The 19,726-nt window shown below is 51.9% G+C and overlaps 1 protein-coding gene across 4 annotated transcripts in view; it reads left to right on the top strand.

Annotated features, from left to right (window-relative positions):
- The window catches only part of SERINC2 (serine incorporator 2), a 31,723-nt gene extending 12,783 nt beyond the window's left edge, over positions 1-18,940 (top strand). For all 4 annotated transcript variants that reach the window (XM_054465440.2, XM_063666633.1, XM_054465432.2 and 1 more), the window contains 9 exons: positions 8,283-8,444; positions 9,271-9,461; positions 9,920-9,999; positions 10,366-10,503; positions 11,245-11,414; positions 13,575-13,665; positions 13,989-14,130; positions 17,228-17,449; positions 18,326-18,940. In XM_054465440.2, coding sequence (XP_054321415.1) covers positions 8,283-8,444; positions 9,271-9,461; positions 9,920-9,999; positions 10,366-10,503; positions 11,245-11,414; positions 13,575-13,665; positions 13,989-14,130; positions 17,228-17,449; positions 18,326-18,461 — 1,332 coding nt within the window. In that variant the 3' untranslated portion in view covers positions 18,462-18,940. The remainder of the gene's footprint in view (positions 1-8,282; positions 8,445-9,270; positions 9,462-9,919; positions 10,000-10,365; positions 10,504-11,244; positions 11,415-13,574; positions 13,666-13,988; positions 14,131-17,227; positions 17,450-18,325) is intronic.
- Positions 18,941-19,726: the final 786 nt, after the last annotated feature.

The raw sequence follows: 19,726 nt of genomic DNA, 5'->3' as shown, positions 1-19,726 counted from the left end.
GGTTCTGGCCTCTGACATTTACTGAGCCAGGTACTGTTCCAAGTCCCTCACCATGCCGTCTCATTGGCTCTCCCCACCTCCTCCACCCTATGAAATCGTTAGCCCATTTTCAGATAACTATCCCAACACTCGCGGCGTGCAGCTGTCCAGGAGTGGCCTAGGCCCCATACAGTAGTGAGCAGTATGTGTGTGTGTGTATATATATATCTCCTTCCATTTAATCCTCACAAAGACCCCACTGGGGCAGTTAATATTGTTCCCATTTCACAGATCAGGAAACTGGCTCAGAGAGTGAAGGTGACTTCTCCACAGCCACACAACATTAAGTGGTGTGGTTGGGCACTACTGGACACCGGTACCATCCTGTTGCAGTGAAGAGTTGCTGCACAGGAGTGAAGTTCCATGTGGGGTTTCTGGGCAACTTCAGGAGGGATTTTTTTGCATGCATGGGTCAGTGGGGAAGATTTTTGTACCCTGCCGGGTGTGATTCATCTGCTGATTGTGCTTCTCAGCATTGGAACTGGGCTGAAGGTGAAATGGGCTGAAGGTGGGTCCTGCTTTGGATGGGGAGGTAAGATGGGTCCACAGGGGATGCGGCCACCAGGCAAGCCGCCGGCACATGATGACTCGGCTGTCTGCAAAGATTTCAGGAGGGTCTTGTACATCCTAGGGAGTGTGAAAGGCCTTTGGGTCAGACCACTGGACTCGGATCCTAGCTTTGCCTCTTCGCATCTCTGTGACTGTGGGCAGTCACTTTGCCCATTCCCTTGTCTGTAAAGTGGAGAAAACAATGGTGTCTGCCCCTTAGCCTGTTGTGAAGATTAAATGGGACTGAGGTTAGCACAGCTGCATATTTAGCACCAAGCTGGTGTGCAGTGGCTGGTCCATCAACACCCCACAGTAGTACATGACTCAAGACTACATGCAAGGAAGTGCTGAAGCCAGTGAGACCCAGGGCTGCCTAACTATAGAGCCTGGGCTCGGAGCCACTGTACTCTCCTGCCCCAGGAGACCATTTTATAGATGAGGAAACTGAGTCCCATGGAGGGGAGGAGAGACTTGCCTGAGGTCAGATTACAAGCTGTGGCAGAGCCACCATTAGGACCTGCATTCTTGGCGCTGCATGGGGGAAGTAAGTGCACCTTGGGACATTTCCGGCTGACCTCTTCTCTGCTGTGTTTTGACTAGCCCTGGGGCGGCTCAGCCAGTTACGGAGTTGTTCATGAAGGCGGCAAGGTGCATGCTTGCCTGGGCCAGTTTTGCATTTTTTAAATTGTGACGAAATATATGTTAAAAAATTTACTCTTTTAACCTTTTATTTTAGTCTTCAAGGAGTTTGTATGTTATTTTATTTTATTTTACTTTATTTTTCTGAGATGAAGTCTTGCTCTGTTGTCCAGGCTGGAGTGCAGTGGCACCATTCTGGCTCACTGCAACCTCTGCCTCCAGGTTCAGGTGATTCTCCTGCCTCAGCCTCCTGAGTAGCTGGGATTACAGGCGTGCGCCACTACGCCTGGCTAATTTTTGTGTTTTTAATAGAGACCGGGTTTCACCATGTTGGCCAGGCTGGTCTCGAACTCCTGATCTCAAGTTATCCACCAGCCTCGGCCTCCCAAAGTGCTGGGATTACAGGCATGAGCCACCACACCCAGCCTGTAATTTATTTTAGAAGACATGTATATTAAAATGGAGATCTAATAAATACAACCCTAATAAAAATTAATCCCAAATGAATGGCATTGTCAGAAGGAGTAGTGCCAGCTAAGGCACACGGTAACTCTAGAACATCTTCTTACTGTCAGCCCTCATCTAGATTACTGACAACAGCCCCTGACTCTCCTGCCTTCCCCCAAAGATACCACACACCACCCCCTGACCTGTCTTTTTGTGATCAAAGTGATATTTCTAAAATGCAAATCTGCTGTCATTCCTCTTCTTTCACAATCATTCCCCATTGCTTTCAGGGTGAAGTCCAGACTCCCTGGCATGGCGTACAGGGACATTGGCCACCACTTCCATGACCTCTGCAGCTTTTCTCACCCTTTCAGCTGCCCTGAAAATACAGTGTCCCTGTAGCTCTGCACGTGTCATTCTGTTTGCTGGGAATACCCTTCTCCCCTCTTCCTGCTCTTCTTTGAAAACTCCCTGCCCCCTCCCTTTTAAAAAAATTGAGGTAAAAGATGCATAACATAAAGTGTACCATTTTAACAATTTTTAAGTGTAGCATTAAGTACATTGACACTGTTATGCAACCATCACCACCATCCTTCTCCAGAACTTTTTCATCTTCCCAGACTGAAACTCCCACTAAACAGTAACTCCCCAGCCCCTCGTAACCACCAATTCACTGCTTTTCTCTATGAGTTTGGCTACTCTCTCCATCTAAGTGGAGTCATACAATATTTGTTGATTGATGTCTGGCTTATTTCACTTAGTATAATGCCCTGAGGGTTCATCCATGTTATAGCATGTGTCAAAATTTCATTCTTTTTTTTTTTTTTTTGAGTTGGAGTCCTGCTCTGTTGCCCAGGCTGGAGTGCAATGGCATCTCAGCTCATTGCAACTTCCACCTCCCAGGTTCAAGCAATTCTCTTGCCTCAGCCTCCCAAGTAGCTGGGACTACAGGCATACACCACCATGCCCGGCTAATTTTTTTGTATTTTTAGTAGAGATAGGGTTTCACCATGTTGGCCAGGCTGGTCTCGAACTCTTGACCTCAGGTGATCCGCCCGCCTTGGCCTCCCAAAGTGCAGGGATTACAGGCATGAGCCTCCGTGCCTGGCCTCATTCCTTTTTAAGAACGAATAATATTCTATTGTATGGATATGGATATACCACATTTTGTTTATCCATTCATCTCATCCACCAATGGACATTTAGCTTGTTTTCACCTTATGGCTACTGTGAATAATTCTGCTATGAACATGGGTGTGTAAATATGTGAGTCCCTGCTTCATTTCTTTTGGATATATATCCAGAAGTGGAGGGCCACTTTGTTTTATTTTATTTTATTATTTTTTGAGACAAACTCATGCTCTGTCACCCAGGCTGGAGTGCAATGGCGCGATTCAGCTCACTGCAACTTCTGCCTCCCGGGTTCAAGCGAGTCTGCTGCCTCAACCTCCTGAGTAGCTGGGATTACAAGTGCCTGCCACCATGCCTGGCTAATTTTTGTATTTTTAGTAGAGACGGGGTTTCACCATGTTGGCAGGATGGTCTCAAACTCCTGATCTCAAGTAATCTGCCTGTGTCGGCTTCTCAAAGTGCTGGGATTACAGGCATGAACCACCACGCCCAGATGGCCAGTTTGTTTTAAATAGAAAAATTCATCCAGCTCTCAGCTGCCTCCCCTACCCACCAAACACCCTACGAGTGGTTCTAAGAACTTCTGTCCCTGGCTCTGAGGACAACCAGGAGACAATGTGAATGACTCAGTGACGGCCTGTTCACGGCTGCAGAGCTATCTGCCTTGCCTTGAGAGGTAGTGAGTTCCTTGTCATTGGTAGTGTGCAAGCAGCAGAGGATGGCCAGATGCTTTCTGGGTGTTTCTTCATTGGAAAGAGAATGGATTGGTTGAATGCCAAGGAACCTTGCAGATGTAAGACTCTAAGGCCCGGGGCTTCTTAAATTCTGAGTTCTCCATTCTGAGAACCTGGGCTGGTACTAAGATTCAGCCACTGTAAGTGTTCTGGGGCTTTTCTGTTGCTGCCCTTGAGTGCATCTGCAGGAAGAGGGGAGTGGTTGTAATCGTAGTGTGGGAACAGCTTTCTAGTCTGTCTTCCTTTTACACTGCATCACGAGCATTATTCCTTGTTGCTCTGTAGCCAGGTAATTCATCTTTCTGGCTCTGTAGCATTCCATGGAGTGAAAGGGCCACGGCTGTCCCCAGGTGTTAGACATTTAGGTTATTTGTAGTTTCTTGAGACTCCAATAGGCTCACAAAACCTAAAGCGTATTTAAGTTTTTTCTTTATATAAAAATCTTTTTTATATTTGTAAATTTAACTTAACTGAAGTATTATTTATATACAATGAAATGTACCCAAGTTAAGTGTTACCTACATATTTGCCCCATTCAGCAGAGAAATCCATTTTATGGAGTACCATGATGTATTGATGGGCGTTTTGTTATTTTCAATTTTCCCCTAATGGCCAGTCATGGTGGCTCATGCCTATAATCCCAGCACTTTGGGATGCCAAGGTGGGAGGATCCCTTGAGCCCAGGAGTTCAAGACCAGCCTGGCCAACATGAGAAAACCCTGTCTCTACCAAAAAATACAAAAATTAGCTGGGTGTGGTGGTGCATGCCTGTGGTCCCAGCTACTTGGGAGGCTGAGGTAGGAGGATCACTTGAGCCCAGGAGGTTGAGGCTTCAGTGAGCTGAGATCACACCACTGCACTCCAGCCTGGGTGACAGAGCCAGACCCTTTCTTGAAACAAAAACCAAGAAACCAAAAACAAGAATTAGCTGGGCATTGTGGCTGGTGCCTGTGGTCCCAGCTACTCAGGAGGCTGAGGTGGGAGGATTGCTTGAGCCCCGGAGGTGGAGGTTGCGGTGAGCTGAGATGGTACCATTGCACTCTAGCTTGGGTGACAGAACGAGACCCTGTCTCAAAAAAAATTTTTTCCCCCATTATTTTTCTATTACGATCAGTGCCACAATGAATTTCCGTGTGTTTGTATATATGTGCACACATCTGCCCTTACTCCAGTGGTCTGGCATTTCTGTAGGAAGAGATTTAAATATATATAAAATGACATTTTGGTCAAATGGAAGAGGTTCTTGTAGGAGCCATTCTGGGGTGGGGGTGAATGGACCAAGGTGGATAAACATTTCCAAGGATCCTCTGGAAGCAGTGTGTGTTTTTCTCTTTGACCTGGTCTCTCTGGCTGCTGATCAGGCCCGTGGAAATCCTGAGGTTTCAGGCATCAGGAACACCTGGATTTTGATCTTTAAGAACCGGAGCGAACTGAAAGGCCAAGCTCTCTGAAAGCGAAACAGCTTTCTTGTGTCTCAGATGTTTCAAATTGAAATTAAATGGTAACAAGCCAGCGTCAGGACCTGACAGGGTACCCAGGCGCCTGGCTCCTGAGATCAGTACCCACTGACCTCCCTTGGTTTTCTGGTCTTGGGTTTTTTGTTTGTTTGTTTGTTTGTTTTTTAATCACTGGGATGTATTTAAATTAAATGAGGTGACCATCAGTGAATTAGCAAGCTGGGAACTAGTGTAGTCCTGTAGGCAGAGCCTGGCCCTTGGTGCACACAGATCTGAATTTGCATCCCAGCTCCTCAGCTTACTTGCTGTGTGACCTTGGTCATGCCACCTCTCTGTCCCAGTTTTCCCATTTGAAAATGGAAAGTTACCACACAATTCATAGCATCAGTGAAGCTTAATGTAGATAAAGTGCTTATCACAGTGCCTGGGACTGAGTAACCCTTCATAAATGGTAGCTGTCACTAATACTACTTGAATCTCAGTGCTGTTATCAACTTGCTGTGTGACCTCTGGTAAGTTTCTTAGTCCCTCTGGTCTCAATTTCCACGTCTGTAAAATGGGACTAATAAGCTGCTCTAACTGATACCCAGAATGTTCTTTATAGCAGGGGTCCCCAACCCCTGGGCCATGGACCAGTATCTATCCATGGCCTGTTAAGAACTGGGCCACACAGCAGGACGTGAACAGCAGGTGAACAAGCATTACCGCCTGAGCTCCGCCTCCTGTCAGATCAGCAGCAGCATTAGATTCTCATACGAGTGTGAACCCTATTGTGAACTGTGCATGTGAGGGATCTAAGTTGCATGCTCCTTATGAGAATCTAATGCCTGATGATCAGAGGTGGAACAGTTTCATCCCAAAACCATATCTGCCCCCTGCCAGCACCCCTGCTGCCATCTGTGGAAAAAGTGTCTTCCCTGAAATTGGCTCTTGGTGCCAGAAAGGTTTGGGACCACTGCTTTATGGCCTCTAAAACATTTTTCAGGCTTTTCTTATCCTCTCACCCACCAAGGACAGCCATGGATAGGAGGCAGGTCTTGGGGTGGCAGCTGCAAGATGTAACTAGAAGTTGCTGGACAGGTGGACTGTTTTGATTTAGACCATGAGGAATAGTTTTGTTGCCAAAGCATTTTGTTTAGCATCTGTGTGAACGAGAGATAGGCAAGGAGCATTTCTAGTCTGGGGGAGAGTAAGAGGGGAGGCAGATACCCCCCAGCAGGGTGTGCTGTGTGCGTTGTGATCAGTCCAGAAAGAAGAGCGAAGGTCTCTGAGGAGCAAGGGGCCCCTGCCAGCCTGCTCTCTTCAAAGCTCATCTTTCAATTCCTGACCCTTGGCTCCAGCCCCTCGAGTGGGTGCCCACTGCTCTTAGGATGAAAACCAGGGTCCTGTTCCTGACTGCTGGTGCCTATGTGGTCTGGCCTTGCCAGCCTGTCTGACCTCATACTCACCGCTGACTAGTCTGCCCACCAAGCTTTGGCCACGAGGGCCTTCTTAAATTCCTCAAATGCCCAGCCCCTACCCCCCACAGAGCCACCTGTCTGGAACTTTCTTTCCTCCCTTTGGTCTAGCAGTGTCTCCTCATCCCTCTGCTCTCAGCTTATTATTTTATTTTAAAATATTTCTTTTTAAAAGGCCAGGTGCAGTGGCTCACGCCTGTAATCCCAGCACTTTGGGAGGCTGAGGCTGGTGGATTGCTTGAGCCCAGGAGTTTGAGACCAGGCTGGGCAACATGTGAAACTCCGTCTCTACAAAAAATACAAAAATTAACCAGGCATGGTGGTGGGTGCTTGTAGTCCCAGCTACTCAGGAGGCTGAGGTGGGAGGATGGCTTGAGCCCAGGAGGCAGAGGTTGTAGTGAGCTGAGATTACGCCACTGCACTTCAGCCTGGGTGACAGGGCAAGACCCTATCTCAAAAAAAAAAAAAAAAAAAGAAGAAAACCCTTCTTTTTAAAAGATATGGTCTCGCTATGCTGTCCAGGCTATTCTCCAACTCCTGGACTCAAGCGATCCTCCTGCCTTGGCCTCCTAAAATGCTGGGATTACAGGTGTGAGTCACCGCACCTGGCCTGCTCTCAGCTTAAAAGTCACTTCTTCAAGGTGGGCTTCCCTGACATGCCACCCTCAATCAAACCTAGGCCGCATTAGCACTCTTCTGGCAGTGGGTACGTGTCCTTCTTAGCGCTCGTCACGATGTGAGTCATGATTTGTTTAGTGTTTTTCCTGCTTGTGTAAGCTCCAGGAAGTCGAGGCCTATCTCCAGGCTCTTAAATCCCTGGGTGAGGAGTAGGGGCTGTTTGGGGGAAGATAAAGTTTACCAGAGGTATCTGGATGTGGGGCCTGTTTCCTTAAAGGCTGGGCTGTGGACTGGGCTCCCAGGAGGGTGAGTCTCCTTTTCAGGTGTGGCATAGTGTGTCATCACCAGCCCCTGAATGATTTCAGCCAGCCCAGAGGAAGGGCTGACCGCAACTAGGGCAGAGGACCCTGGAGAGGGAAAGGGTTAGACCGCCACCTGCTGTCTAGTGCTGGTATAGCATCAGAGCCGAAAATCATTCCGTTCATCCAACTAATGTTTATTATGCACTTGCTGTTTTTTGAGGTCTTAACATGTGACTGGTACTATGCCAAACACGTCATATTCCTTCAACAGATAGCCTGTAAGCTCCTGCTGTGTGACAGGTACTGTTCCAATTTCTAGGAATACCACAATGAACAAAACGCAAAAATTCCTGCCCTGCTGGAAAGCGGAGGCCGACAAAACATAAAGCCTCGCTGACAGCAGGAAGTCCCGCGGGGAAAAATTAAGCGGGCAAGGGGAAAGGGAGCCCAAGGGGGCTACAATTTGGAATTTCTATTTCATTCTCACAACTGCTTTGTGAGGAGTACATACCACTATGTTACAGAAGAGGACACTGAGGTACAGAGAAATTGAGTGAGTTGTATAAGGTCACAAAGGTAATCGGTGACAGCTGGCCTTGTGATTTTTTTTTTAAACTACTCTCCCTCTCTGTAAGAAAGAAACAGTGTGACCTCGGCTGGCTCTCGCTTTCAAGCCACAGTATCACTTGAGATAGACCCAGGTATGAATCTGGGTTCTATGGTTACTGGCTCTGTAGTCCTATATGACCCAGCCTCCCTCTCGGACCTGAAAGTTCAATGGGCTGGTGTCTGGGGAACAGTGTGCTCCTGCCTAGCGCAGCACAGATGAGCCGACCTCTGGGCAGGTGGTGAGAGGTGTGCGCTTGGGCGGTGAAGGGGAGAGGGGAGAGTGACAATGCTGTCCTGCAGGCGTCCTGCCTCTGCGGCTCTGCCCCCTGCATCCTGTGCAGCTGCTGCCCCGCCAGCCGCAACTCCACCGTGAGCCGCCTCATCTTCACATTCTTCCTCTTCTTGGGGGTGCTGGTGTCCATCATTATGCTAAGCCCGGGCGTGGAGAGTCAGCTCTACAAGGTGAGTGCCCCAGGGGAGGCAGGGCGGCCTCCAGTGAGGGGCCTCAGTGGCTCCAGGATAGAGGGCCCAGGCTTGGGGTCACAGCTCATCCAGAAGAGGAGGCAGGGTGTTTGGGTGCACTGATGATCTGAGGTTGGAAATGAGAGGAGGAGGGCTTGAGCCTCTTGGGGGGATTCTTCTTTCTCTTAGGCCACAGTCTCCTTGGAAAATCTTATTAATCATTATTGCCCCCCTGGACACTGGCCTGGGGGATGCTCTTCTCCCTCTTAGTGCTTAAGCTCAGGTTGGGGCTCCTAACTATTCCCTTCATCTCAGTGTTTTACAGCCTAGCACAGACCCAGGAGGACGTGGGCATCACTGTAGGTGCCTTATGCACATTGTAGTGTGTATAAAGATGAGATTCCCTGGGGAGTTTGTAGAAATGCAGATCCTCAGACCCCACCTTGAGGCTCTATTGCATGGGAGAGGGGCCACGGAATCTCTGTTTTCCCAAGCATCTCAGGTGGTTCTGATGTAGGTGGTGGGTGGAGAACACTTTGGGAACCCCTGCTTTAGACAGTGCAATAGTTACTGAGGCTGTGGGAAATAAACAATAACAAGATGTAACTGGGGAGCTCCCTCCCAGGGCTTCAGCCCCAGAGAGGGCTAGAAATGGAGGTGGAGGCAGTGGAGACAGAGGTGGGGGGCTCCCTTCCCTGCCTGGTCCAGCCCCTGCTGGGAGAGCCTTCCTGGCCGGCCTTGGGAGACCAGGGCTCTGGTTTATAAAGGGAGCTGCCAGCGTTCTGTGTCGGGTGGGGCTTTGATGCTGCTCTGTCTGTCTCCACAGCTGCCCTGGGTGTGTGAGGAGGGGGCCGGGATCCCCACCGTCCTGCAGGGCCACATCGACTGTGGCTCCCTGCTTGGCTACCGTGCTGTCTACCGCATGTGCTTCGCCACAGCGGCCTTCTTCTTCTTTTTCACCCTGCTCATGCTCTGTGTGAGCAGCAGCCGGGACCCCCGGGCTGCCATCCAGAACGGGTGAGAGAGGGGTCCCTGCCTGCACCCTGGGACCTTCCCCCCAGTGCCTTGCCCACTCCTCTGCCTGTCCAGGGATCTGCAGATCCTACCTTCAGACTCAGGAGCCGTGGGAGGGCACAGCATGGAGAAGAGCTCTGAGTTATATCCATTTCTCAGATGAAGAGTAAGGCTCAGAAAGGGTGGCAGCAAGCCTCAGGCCCCGCAGCACTTCAGTGACACAGCTGGGGCTGGACCTGGGTGACCACCCTCACCACTGCTTGGTCCTTCCTCCTGCCCCTTAGGGTTTTTTCCAGGGCCAGGAGAGACTTCCTGTGCCCATCAGACCACCAGAAAGCCCACCCTCACCCCTCCCAGCACCTGCTTTTTGTGGGTGGGGGCTCTGGGGCCAGGCGCAGTCTGGCTTCCAGTTTCCCTGCCTGCACTCAGCTTCCTTGTCCATTCCCCCACCCCTTCCATAGGTTTTGGTTCTTTAAGTTCCTGATCCTGGTGGGCCTCACCGTGGGTGCCTTCTACATCCCTGACGGCTCCTTCACCAACAGTAAGCGGACTTAGCAGGAGGCATGGGGGGCTGTGGGGAGGGAGGCGGGGCAGCAGGTTGGAGGAATGTGGTGGGGCTGCTCTTTGCTGGGGCGCACAGACCCCAGGCTGCTGGCTGGGTCCTCGCTCCCCACCCGTGAGACAGCACTGTGGTGCTTGGCCACATGGCCTTTGTGCAACCCAGGGGTAGGGGGAGCTGCCTTGCCCCAACCCATATCCTGCCCTCTGTGCGTAGCTAGGGGCTCCCTGAGGGCAGGGACTCTGTTCTTCTCAGTGTCCCCGGTCCAGGGCATAGCAGAAAACGCTTGTTGAACGAGTAGATGCGAGAGAGGGACCCTCCTCGCCTCACTCCCCTCTCCCCACCCAGTCTGGTTCTACTTTGGCGTCGTGGGCTCCTTCCTCTTTATCCTCATCCAGCTGGTGCTGCTCATCGACTTTGCGCACTCCTGGAACCAGCGGTGGCTGGGCAAGGCCGAGGAGTGCGATTCCCGCGCCTGGTACGCAGGTCAGTGCTGCCACCCTGCCTCCGTGTGGGGACTCGAGCCTGGGCAGGGCTGGGGCTGCCTGAGAAATCGAGGGTCCCTGAAGCTAGATAAAACTGGGGGGCATCTCTAGCAGCCACTGCCTTGGGGCAAGATTCCAGTTGTCTCAGGGAGATGGGGGGGTGCCAGCTGATCCTGGGGTGACTTCCGGGGGATCCGAGGAGAGCTGACCTGGAGAGGCCTTGGAGGGGTCTTGTTTGGGGGTTCCTGCAGGGTGGGCCACACACAGCCAGTAGTGTGTGAAGCCCTTTTGGTGGTGCCCAGGCTGAACTTCAAGTGATACCTGGTCCCTGAAACCCCAGTAGCAGGGTGAGTCCCAGGTTCTTTCAGTTCTGAACACAACGAGGAGAAAGGCTCACCTGGGTGCTGTTTGGTTTCCACACCTCCCTAAACTTGCCGGTCTCTCTCAGACAGGGAGGGCAGGTCAACAGCCCGTACCTCGTTCAGTTTTTGCAAGACTGTTTTGAGTTCATTGTATTTATTGTTACAGTTCCCTTATTACAAGGTAGCAAGTGAATCATGTTAGCTCAGGGTGGGGCAATGACTCACAGAGGTGTTGGTAAAAGGCAGTGACGTCATTCTTCAAGTGGGGAAACTGAGAGCTGGAGAGGGGGAGAGCTGCCAACAGGGTCCCTCGAAGGATTAGGGGTCCCTATTCCTCCTGCCCCTCCCCTGCCTAGCCTCTCACTATCCCTCTGGCCCAGGCCTCTTCTTCTTCACTCTCCTCTTCTACTTGCTGTCGATCGCGGCCGTGGCGCTGATGTTCATCTACTACACTGAGCCCAGCGGCTGCCACGAGGGCAAGGTCTTCATCAGCCTCAACCTCACCTTCTGTGTCTGCGTGTCCATCGTTGCTGTCCTGCCCAAGGTCCAGGTGAGCCTGCCTGTCCCTCCCCGGCCTGAGGCCCGGCCCCTTAGTGGGTGGGACTTCTTGTAGGAACCTGGGTCCTGGGGCTAGGGCTGTCATCACAGAGGCTCAGCCCGAGTGCGTGGGCTTCCAGGTCAGCCTCCCCAGGTTATAGTCAGGCTCTCACGGCTTCATGCTGGGTGTCTTTAGGAGGTGCCCTAACCTCTCTCTGCCTCTCAAATATTAAATGGAGATAATAAGACCTACTATTGGAGTTATTCTCAGGATTGAGATCCTATTTGTAAACACTCCATGCCTGGCCTGTAGATTTCCCTCAGACATTAGGTATTATTATAGTTATTATTGTTGTCATTTTGTTTTTATGCAAATCAGTAGAACATTAGGGGGAGTCCGTGAGTGGTGATTCCTAGACACCTCTGGAAGTAGTGTAGGAAGGTGCAGTTTCACATCTCCAATCAAGACCATCTGGAATAATGGGCAGGAGCTCCCAGAGGAACTGCGTGTTCTTCAGAAAGTACCGCTGGAGCCCCTTGTGAGTCCAGTGGTGCTTTGCGGTTTGAGATCTCAGCATACCAGCGGCTTCAGGGGGCTTAGGTAGTCTTCAGGGGTCTTTAGCAGAAAGGCTGGGAACCTGCCTTCTGGTCAGAGCCTCATATCCCAGTAAGAAAAGTTGAAGCCCAGAGAAGGTGATGTCTGTGTCCCAGGTCACACAGCAATCAGTATTTATCCAGCAAATACCTCTTGAGCACTTCCTGTGTACCAAGCCCTCTTCTAGATGTTGGGGATATGGCTGTGAGGAAGGGGAGGAGGAGTAATGATGATAGCCAGTAGTTAGTGGCCTCAGACATGTTATTTGATCCTCACACCATCCTCATCCTCACTTCATAGATGAGGAAACGAAGGCTTAGAGAAGAGGCCTAGCCAAGGTCACATGGGGAGCTGGGATTCAAACCCAAGCAGGCTGGCTCCAGAGTCTGTGCTCTGGTTTTCTTTTTTCTTTCTTTCTTTTCTTTTCTTTTTTTTTTTTTTTATGAGACAGGGTCTGGCTCTGTTGCCCAGGCTGGAGTGCAGTGGTGTAATCTCGGCTCACTGCAAGCTCTGCCTCCTGGGTTCAAGCGATTCTTGTGCTTCAGCCTCCCAAGTAACCAGTGATCTGCTCACCTCAGGCTCCCGAAGTGCTGGAATTACAGGCATGAGCCACCACACCCAGCCTAAAATTTTTTTTGTTTTTGTTTTTTTGAGACAGAATCTTACTCTGTCACTTAGGCTGGAGTGCAGTGGTGTGACCTCGGCTTACTGCAACCAACCTTCACCTCCCAGGTTCAAGCAATTCTCCTGCCTCAGCCTCCCGAGTAGCTGGGATTACAGGCACCCACCACCACACCCAGCTAATTTTTGTATTTTTAGTAGAGACAGGGTCTTGCCATGTTGGCCAGGCTGGTCTTGAACTTCTGACTTCAAACCATCTGCCCGCCTCAGCCTCCCAAAGCGCTGGGATTACAGGCATCAGCCGCCATGCCTAGCTGCCTGTGCTCTTAATCACAGAGTTTAGGTTCATGTTTTTACGTGCATGTGTGGTGAGGGGTGGGGAAGGACAGGCAACAGGGGACTAGGCCCAATGAGGAGATTTTGGGTAATATGTGCAATGTGGAACATGAGAGAGAGTGTGGGCTGAAAGGTAGGTGGCTGGCAGGCGCAGGGCTGCCGTAGTCAGGTTCCTAGGGCTCCCGCGGGAGTCCTGTCTGAATACTGAAGAGGGGCTGCCTGTGCGGAGATGCTGGGAAGGAACATGTCAGAGGGAGGGCACAGTGAGGGCAAAGGCCTTGCTGTGGGAAAGGCTGGGCAGGCTCTCCAGACAGAGAGCAGGGAGGAGGGGTCAGCGGGCCAGGTGGAGATGAAGGAATTCAGTGTGATGAGATGGGGGTTTCAGCAGGGGAGGAGGGCAAGTAATCTGAGGGGTGTTAAGAGAAAGAAGAATTAGGAATCAGCCTTTGGTTAGTGAGGTGGGTGGTAGGTGGCCTGGTTGGTGTTTTCCCTAAGTGGGGTGTGATGGGGTATCCTAGGTGGGTGGGAGTTTCTGAGGTCCCTTGGCTGGTGTGAGTGGGCTGGGTGGGGTGGGGTGTCTCTGGTCTGGCAGGGGTCTTACCAGTGAATGGCTCTTGCCAGGACGCCCAGCCCAACTCGGGTCTGCTGCAGGCCTCAGTCATCACCCTCTACACCATGTTTGTCACCTGGTCAGCCCTATCCAGTGTCCCTGGTAAGTATGGGCCAGGCTCAAGGAGGCCTGGCCTCGTTCCTGGGTCAGTATCAGTCTACTGTGGGGCTGGGGAGCCTCACAGGTGACAGGGACACCCCTGCTCCAGCCCATTCTGAGACTCAGTCCTCCCATGAGATGGGAGGGCCCCGTCTGTTCCTGAGTTGTCTCTCTGCCCTTGTGACTGCTGAGCGCTCTGTTGCTGGGACTTGAGTGGTTGGCTGTGTATCTGTCTGTTAGGGGTGGCTCTCTAGCCATCCTCAGGGCCGCTTGGCTACCTAGGCCTGGCCTGCATGGGCTGAGGGTGATTGTGCTCCCATCTGCAGAACAGAAATGCAACCCCCACTTGCCAACCCAGCTGGGCAACGAGACGGTCGTGGCAGGCCCCGAGGGCTATGAGACCCAGTGGTGGGATGCCCCGAGCATTGTGGGCCTCATCATCTTTCTCCTGTGCACCCTCTTCATCAGGTATGGCCAGGTCTGGATTCTGGGGAAGGATCATGATTAGGGGCCCTGAGCCAGAGGGAGGGGAGGGTGTGGGAGCCAGGATACCAAGCTGGAACGCGCTTTTCACCTTCAATGTGTCCAGCTCTTGCATTGTGCGGGAGGGGAAACTGAGTCCCTCAGAGGGCATGGCATGAGTGGGCAACAGAGGCAGGCGTGACCTTGCCTCCTGGCTCACGGCCCTTTCCTGCATACTGGGCCAGTTCAGTTGGGTGCAGACAGCTGTGGGGTCAGGGAAAGAGCATGGACTGGGGTCAGTGGGTCCAGGGTCTGTTTCTCGCCTGCTGTGTGGCTTGGAGTAAGTGGCTTAACCTTTCTGAGCTCCTGTTTCCTCCTCAGTAAGAAGAGGATGACAACCTCCATTGTAGTGGGTGTGGCTGTGACGCCACACTCTCCCCTGCGAGAAGGCAGCTCATGCTGAAGGTCACATCGCGGCTCTTTTCAAAGGGGCATCTTAGTAGGTGCTTATCCGTGTGGACTCTGCAGCCAGACTGCCTGCATTTGAGCCTGGCATTGCCACTTACTAGCTATGTGATCCTGGGCAAGTCACTTAACCTCTCTAGGCCTCCATTTCCTTGTCTGTAAAATAGAGATAAAAATAGTACCTTCCTCACTGGATTGTTGAAGGGCTATAGATGAATCAGTATGTGTAAAACACTTAGAAAGGGGCCAGGTGTGGTGGCTCACACCTGTAATCCCCAGCACTTTGGGAGGCCAAGGTGGGAGGATCTCTTGGGCCCAGGAGATTGAGACCAGCCTGGGCAACATAGTAAGACCCTGTCTCTTTTTAAAAATTAACAAAACAAAACAAAAACACTCAGAAAGGAACTTGGCAAGTAGTAAGTTATTTGTAATCCAAACACTTTGCCAGACTGAAGCAGGAGGATTGCTTGGTCCCAGGAGTTCAAGGCCAGCCTGGGCAACATGGTGTCTCTAAAAAAAAAAAAGGTTTTGTAATTAGTCAGGCATGGTGGTGTGCACCTTCTAGTCCCAGTGACTGAGGAGGCTGAGGTGGGAGGATCGCTTGAGCCTGGGAGTTTGCCAAATTAAGTGTTGCATATTATTGTGAACATTTGCATAATATTGTAAACATTTGTATATTAGTATGAACATAATATTGTGAACATTTGCACAACTAGGTAGCCGTGGGTGGTGGCTGTTCTTATGAGTCACTAGATCATAAGATTAGGTTTAATTATTGTTTACACCGGATCAGGCAGACCCTGAGTTTGCCTCCCTGTGGCCCTGCATTTCTCCAAGCACCACTTTCCATCTGCCCTTAACTCTAGAGGGAATCTTGGCTCTGCTCCTCTGATCTCCCCCATCCATCCACCCCAGTTCCAACAGCACCCCTGCCTCCAGGCCCCTGGGCTAGAACATTTTAAGGCTTTTTCACATTTTCTTCTGTTTTGGCCTTTTTCAAAACATGTTCTCCAAGTCAGTTCTGTACAGTTCATAAACATCTGTCTTCTTTGTCACATTTGATTCCTTTTCAAGCTGGAAAGGCTTGAATTACCTCTGTGTCCTCTCCTCTCCCGTCCCCTCCCTTCCCCTCCCCGCTCCTCTCCCTTTTCTTTTTTGAGACAGGGTCTTCCTCTGTCACCCAGGCTGGAGTGCAATGGCACAATCACAGCTCACTGTAGCCTTAAACTCCTGGGCTCAAGTGATCCTCCCACCTCAGCCTCCTGAGTCACTGAGACTACAGGTGCATACCAGCATCCCTGGCTACTTAAAAAAACATTTTTTTTTTTTTGTAGAGACACTATGTTGCCCAGGATGACCTTGAACTCCTGGCCCAAGCAATCCTCCTACCTCAGCCTGCCAAAGTGTTTGGATTACAGGAGTGCACCGCTCCTGGCCTGATTACCTTCATTTTACAGATAGGGAAACTGAGAGCCAGGGAGGAGGCCTTGAGCACAGGTGGCTGGCGGCCGAGGAGCTTGGAACTCTTTCCCTGCTCCTGGTTCTCTGTCCCTTCCCCTCCCCGACCTGGCACAGCTGTTTTTCCTGCTGCTTCCACACCCACAGCTCCCTGGCACATGCACTGCTGAGCACCCAGGGGCACAGGTCTGTTCTTAGCATGGTTCTTACAGCACAGGCAGCAAAGAAGCATATGCAACCCATGAGGGCCGGGACCACCCAATCTGGGCTCCCATGCATGATACCCATACGGTATTTGGTAGATAGGGTGGATAGGGTGGTTAGGGTGAATAGGGTGGATAGAGTGGTTACAGTGGACAGGGTGGAGAGGGTGGAGAGGGTGGAGAGGGTGGAGCGGGTGGAGAGGGTGGAGAGAGTGGAGAGGGTGGAGAGGGTGGATAGGGACCCACCGACTCACAGCAAGGGGTGATTTCTCAATTTGCTGGGGTGGCGGGGCTGGAATCCAGCTCTCCTTCTTTTCACTTTTGTTTGGAAACGCGAGTTGGTTTTTCAAAAATTTTTATGTCTCAAACTATCAAATTCTGTTAAAAACATCAAGGCTCATCACAGAAAAGCATGACATACAATCATTACTGTTGTTCTTTTTTTAGTGTAAGCATGAAGGAAAGGGAGGCCATTGGTAAAACCACCTGACACTAATAAAATGGAAACTTAAAATTAATGGCAAATGAGCATGATTAATTATTAACATTCTTAACGGATGTAGTACCTGGTATGGTGCTTTATAGTATTAGGTACTTGATACGTGTTTATGGAAATGGCAAAGGAACGATCCTAACAATAGTGACTGTTGATTGAATTTATATTCTGTGCCAAGCACTATGCTAGAGACCTTACATCATTATTCCATCTAGTCCCCCCAGCAGCCCTCTAGAGGAGGTACGATTAGCTCTTATTTTACAGACAAGGAATCAGAGGCTCAGAGAGGTTAAGTGTTTTGCTCAAGGTCACACAGAAAATGGGAGTGGGGGTAGGGGTAGAGTTGAGAGGCAAAGCAGTTTGTTAACTCCCAGGCCCAGTAACCGGGTTACTGGCCTCTGAGGCTCTGGGACCATTTGTGTCCAGTGTTATGACCAATGCTGGGGCTATGTATTTGCCCACTTTCCTCCCTCCCCTGCAGTCTGCGCTCCTCAGACCACCGGCAGGTGAACAGCCTGATGCAGACCGAGAAGTGCCCACCTATGCTAGACGCCACACAGCAGCAGCAGCAGCAGGTGGCGGCCTGTGAGGGCCGGGCCTTTGACAACGAGCAGGACGGCGTCACCTACAGCTACTCCTTCTTCCACTTCTGCCTGGTGCTGGCCTCACTGCACGTCATGATGACGCTCACCAACTGGTACAAGTGCGTAGCCGGTGGGGCATGGACAGAGCCCGGGGGTGCAGAGTGCAGGTCCACACATCTCTCCTGCGGCCCCTCACTGGGTTTTCCTGATGTCTGTTTAAGGCTTGGGAGTGGGGGTGTGTATCAAGGACCCTCCATAGAGCCTGCCCACCCTGCTACAGTTTCCCCACCAGTGCCTTCATCTGCTCAGCTCCCGCACCTTCACTAGGAGGCTGAACCGGGGAAGGCACAGCAGCTGGGGCTGGGCCTATACAGGGCAGGCGGTGTTTACAAATCAGGGGTCATGGGGTCAGATTTGGGCTTCATGGTTGGAGGGTTAGGATCAGGGTGAGGAGTTCAGAACCAAAGTTACAAGGTCAAGGATAGAAGTCATGAGGTCTGGGGCTGAGATTGTGGTCATTTAGTGTCACAAATTTGGTCATTTGGTTAAAGTTAAAATTGAGAGTAGAAGGCCATAAAGCCAAGACTGAAGTGGCAAGGTCAAGGAGCTAAATGACAGTAATAAGGTCAGGGGCCACCCCTAAGTTACAGGATCAAAGGTCAGAATCAAGGGTAGCAGTCAGGACTAAGGTCAGGAGCTCCAGGGTCCCACGTTCAGAGGCTAGGATTGAGGTCCCAGAATTAGGATCACTAGGTTGGAGACCAGGAGTCAGGTCACGACCTCATGGACTAACACTGGGCTCAAGATGGGAATCGAGGTCAGGAGCTATGTCCACGGTCACAAGGCCGGGTGTTAAAAATGTCAGAGACGGACTGGAGTTACAGGGTAAGAGCCAGAGTTGAAGTCAGGGGTCACAACTGGGTCATAAGGCCAGGGGCCAAGATGGAAGTCACCAGACTGGGCACCGGGCTCATGGGGAAGATGGTGTGTTCCAGACCCGGCGAGACCCGGAAGATGATCAGCACGTGGACCGCCGTGTGGGTGAAGATCTGTGCCAGCTGGGCAGGGCTGCTCCTCTACCTGTGGACCCTCGTAGCCCCACTCCTCCTGCGCAACCGCGACTTCAGCTGAGGCAGCCTCACAGCCTGCCACCTGGTGCCTCCTGCCACTTGGTGCCTCTCGGCTCAGTGACAGCCAACCTGCCCCCTCCCCACACCAATCAGCCAGGCTGAGCCCCCACCCCTGCCCCAGCTCCAGGACCTGCCCCTGAGCCGGGCCCTCTAGTCTTAGTGCCTTCAGGGTCCGAGGAGCATCAGGCTCCTGCAGAGCCCCATCCCCCCGCCACACCCACACAGTGGAGCTGCCTCTTCCTTCCCCTCCTCCCTGTTGCCCATACTCAGCATCTCGGATGAAAGGGCTCCCTTGTCCTCAGGCTCCAAGGGAGTGGGGCTGCTGGAGAGAGCGGGGAACTCCCACCACAGTGGGGCATCTGGCACTGAGGCCCTGGTGTTCCTGGTCACATCCCCCAGGGGACCCTGCCCCCTTCCTGGACTTCGTGCCTTACTGAGTCTCTAAGACTTTTTCTAATAAACAAGCCAGTGCGTGTACCATGTTCTGTGCCCCTCACCCTCAGCACGGAGCCCCACTGCATGGGGGCCAGTGTGGGGTTTGGGAATAGAATGTTAGGGCTGAGGAGTCTGGGACATCAGGGCCAGACCAGGAGGAGCCTCAAAGGCAGACAGAATGGCCTGGGCTCTGTCTTCTGGGTCATGGAGCACCTGAGGGGAGGGGGCCAATGAGGAAGGAGGGGAAGACCAGGGTTTTGGGAAAGTGGGGTGTGTTTGGTGGTCAGAAAAGGAGACCCTAGAGGCAGTGGGGCCAGCAGAAGGCTGCCCGACCATCCGACCATCCGAGGGAGGGCAGTGAGAGAGAGTCACGGTGGGGAGGAGGGGGAGATGACGGGACCAGAAGGTGGTCTTCAGGTCCCCTCTCACCAGGGCCTGTCTCAAGGTCCCACCCACTTCTGACCTGCCTGGAATTGTTACCACCCTTGGTACCTGCCCTGACCAGTCAAGCCCCAGGCCTCAGGGTGCTGTGGGGAGGAGCATGTGCTCTTGAGTCAGCCAGGCTGGCCCAGATCCCTCTGTACCACGGAAGCCGTGGGGCTGCTGTCCGGCATCGGATGGGTCCTTGTCTTCTCTGGGCCCTGGTTCCTCATTCATTCAATGGGAACAATGCCACCCCCTCCTAGGCCGTTGTGAGGATCAGAGGAAGCAGCCCATGCAACCTGCCTGGCACAGCAAGTTCTTGAGAAATAACATCAGCCCCCATCTCACAAGGGCAGAGAGATGTGAGGGAGACTGACAGGCTTCTGGCTAGGGCCCCAAGGCCTGGTC

The sequence above is a fragment of the Pongo pygmaeus genome, chromosome 1, assembly GCF_028885625.2.
Source record: "Pongo pygmaeus isolate AG05252 chromosome 1, NHGRI_mPonPyg2-v2.0_pri, whole genome shotgun sequence".
Taxonomy (NCBI): Eukaryota; Metazoa; Chordata; class Mammalia; order Primates; family Hominidae; genus Pongo; species Pongo pygmaeus.
Note: the sequence above shows the minus strand (reverse complement) of the source record. Positions and strands in the feature narration are given on the sequence as shown.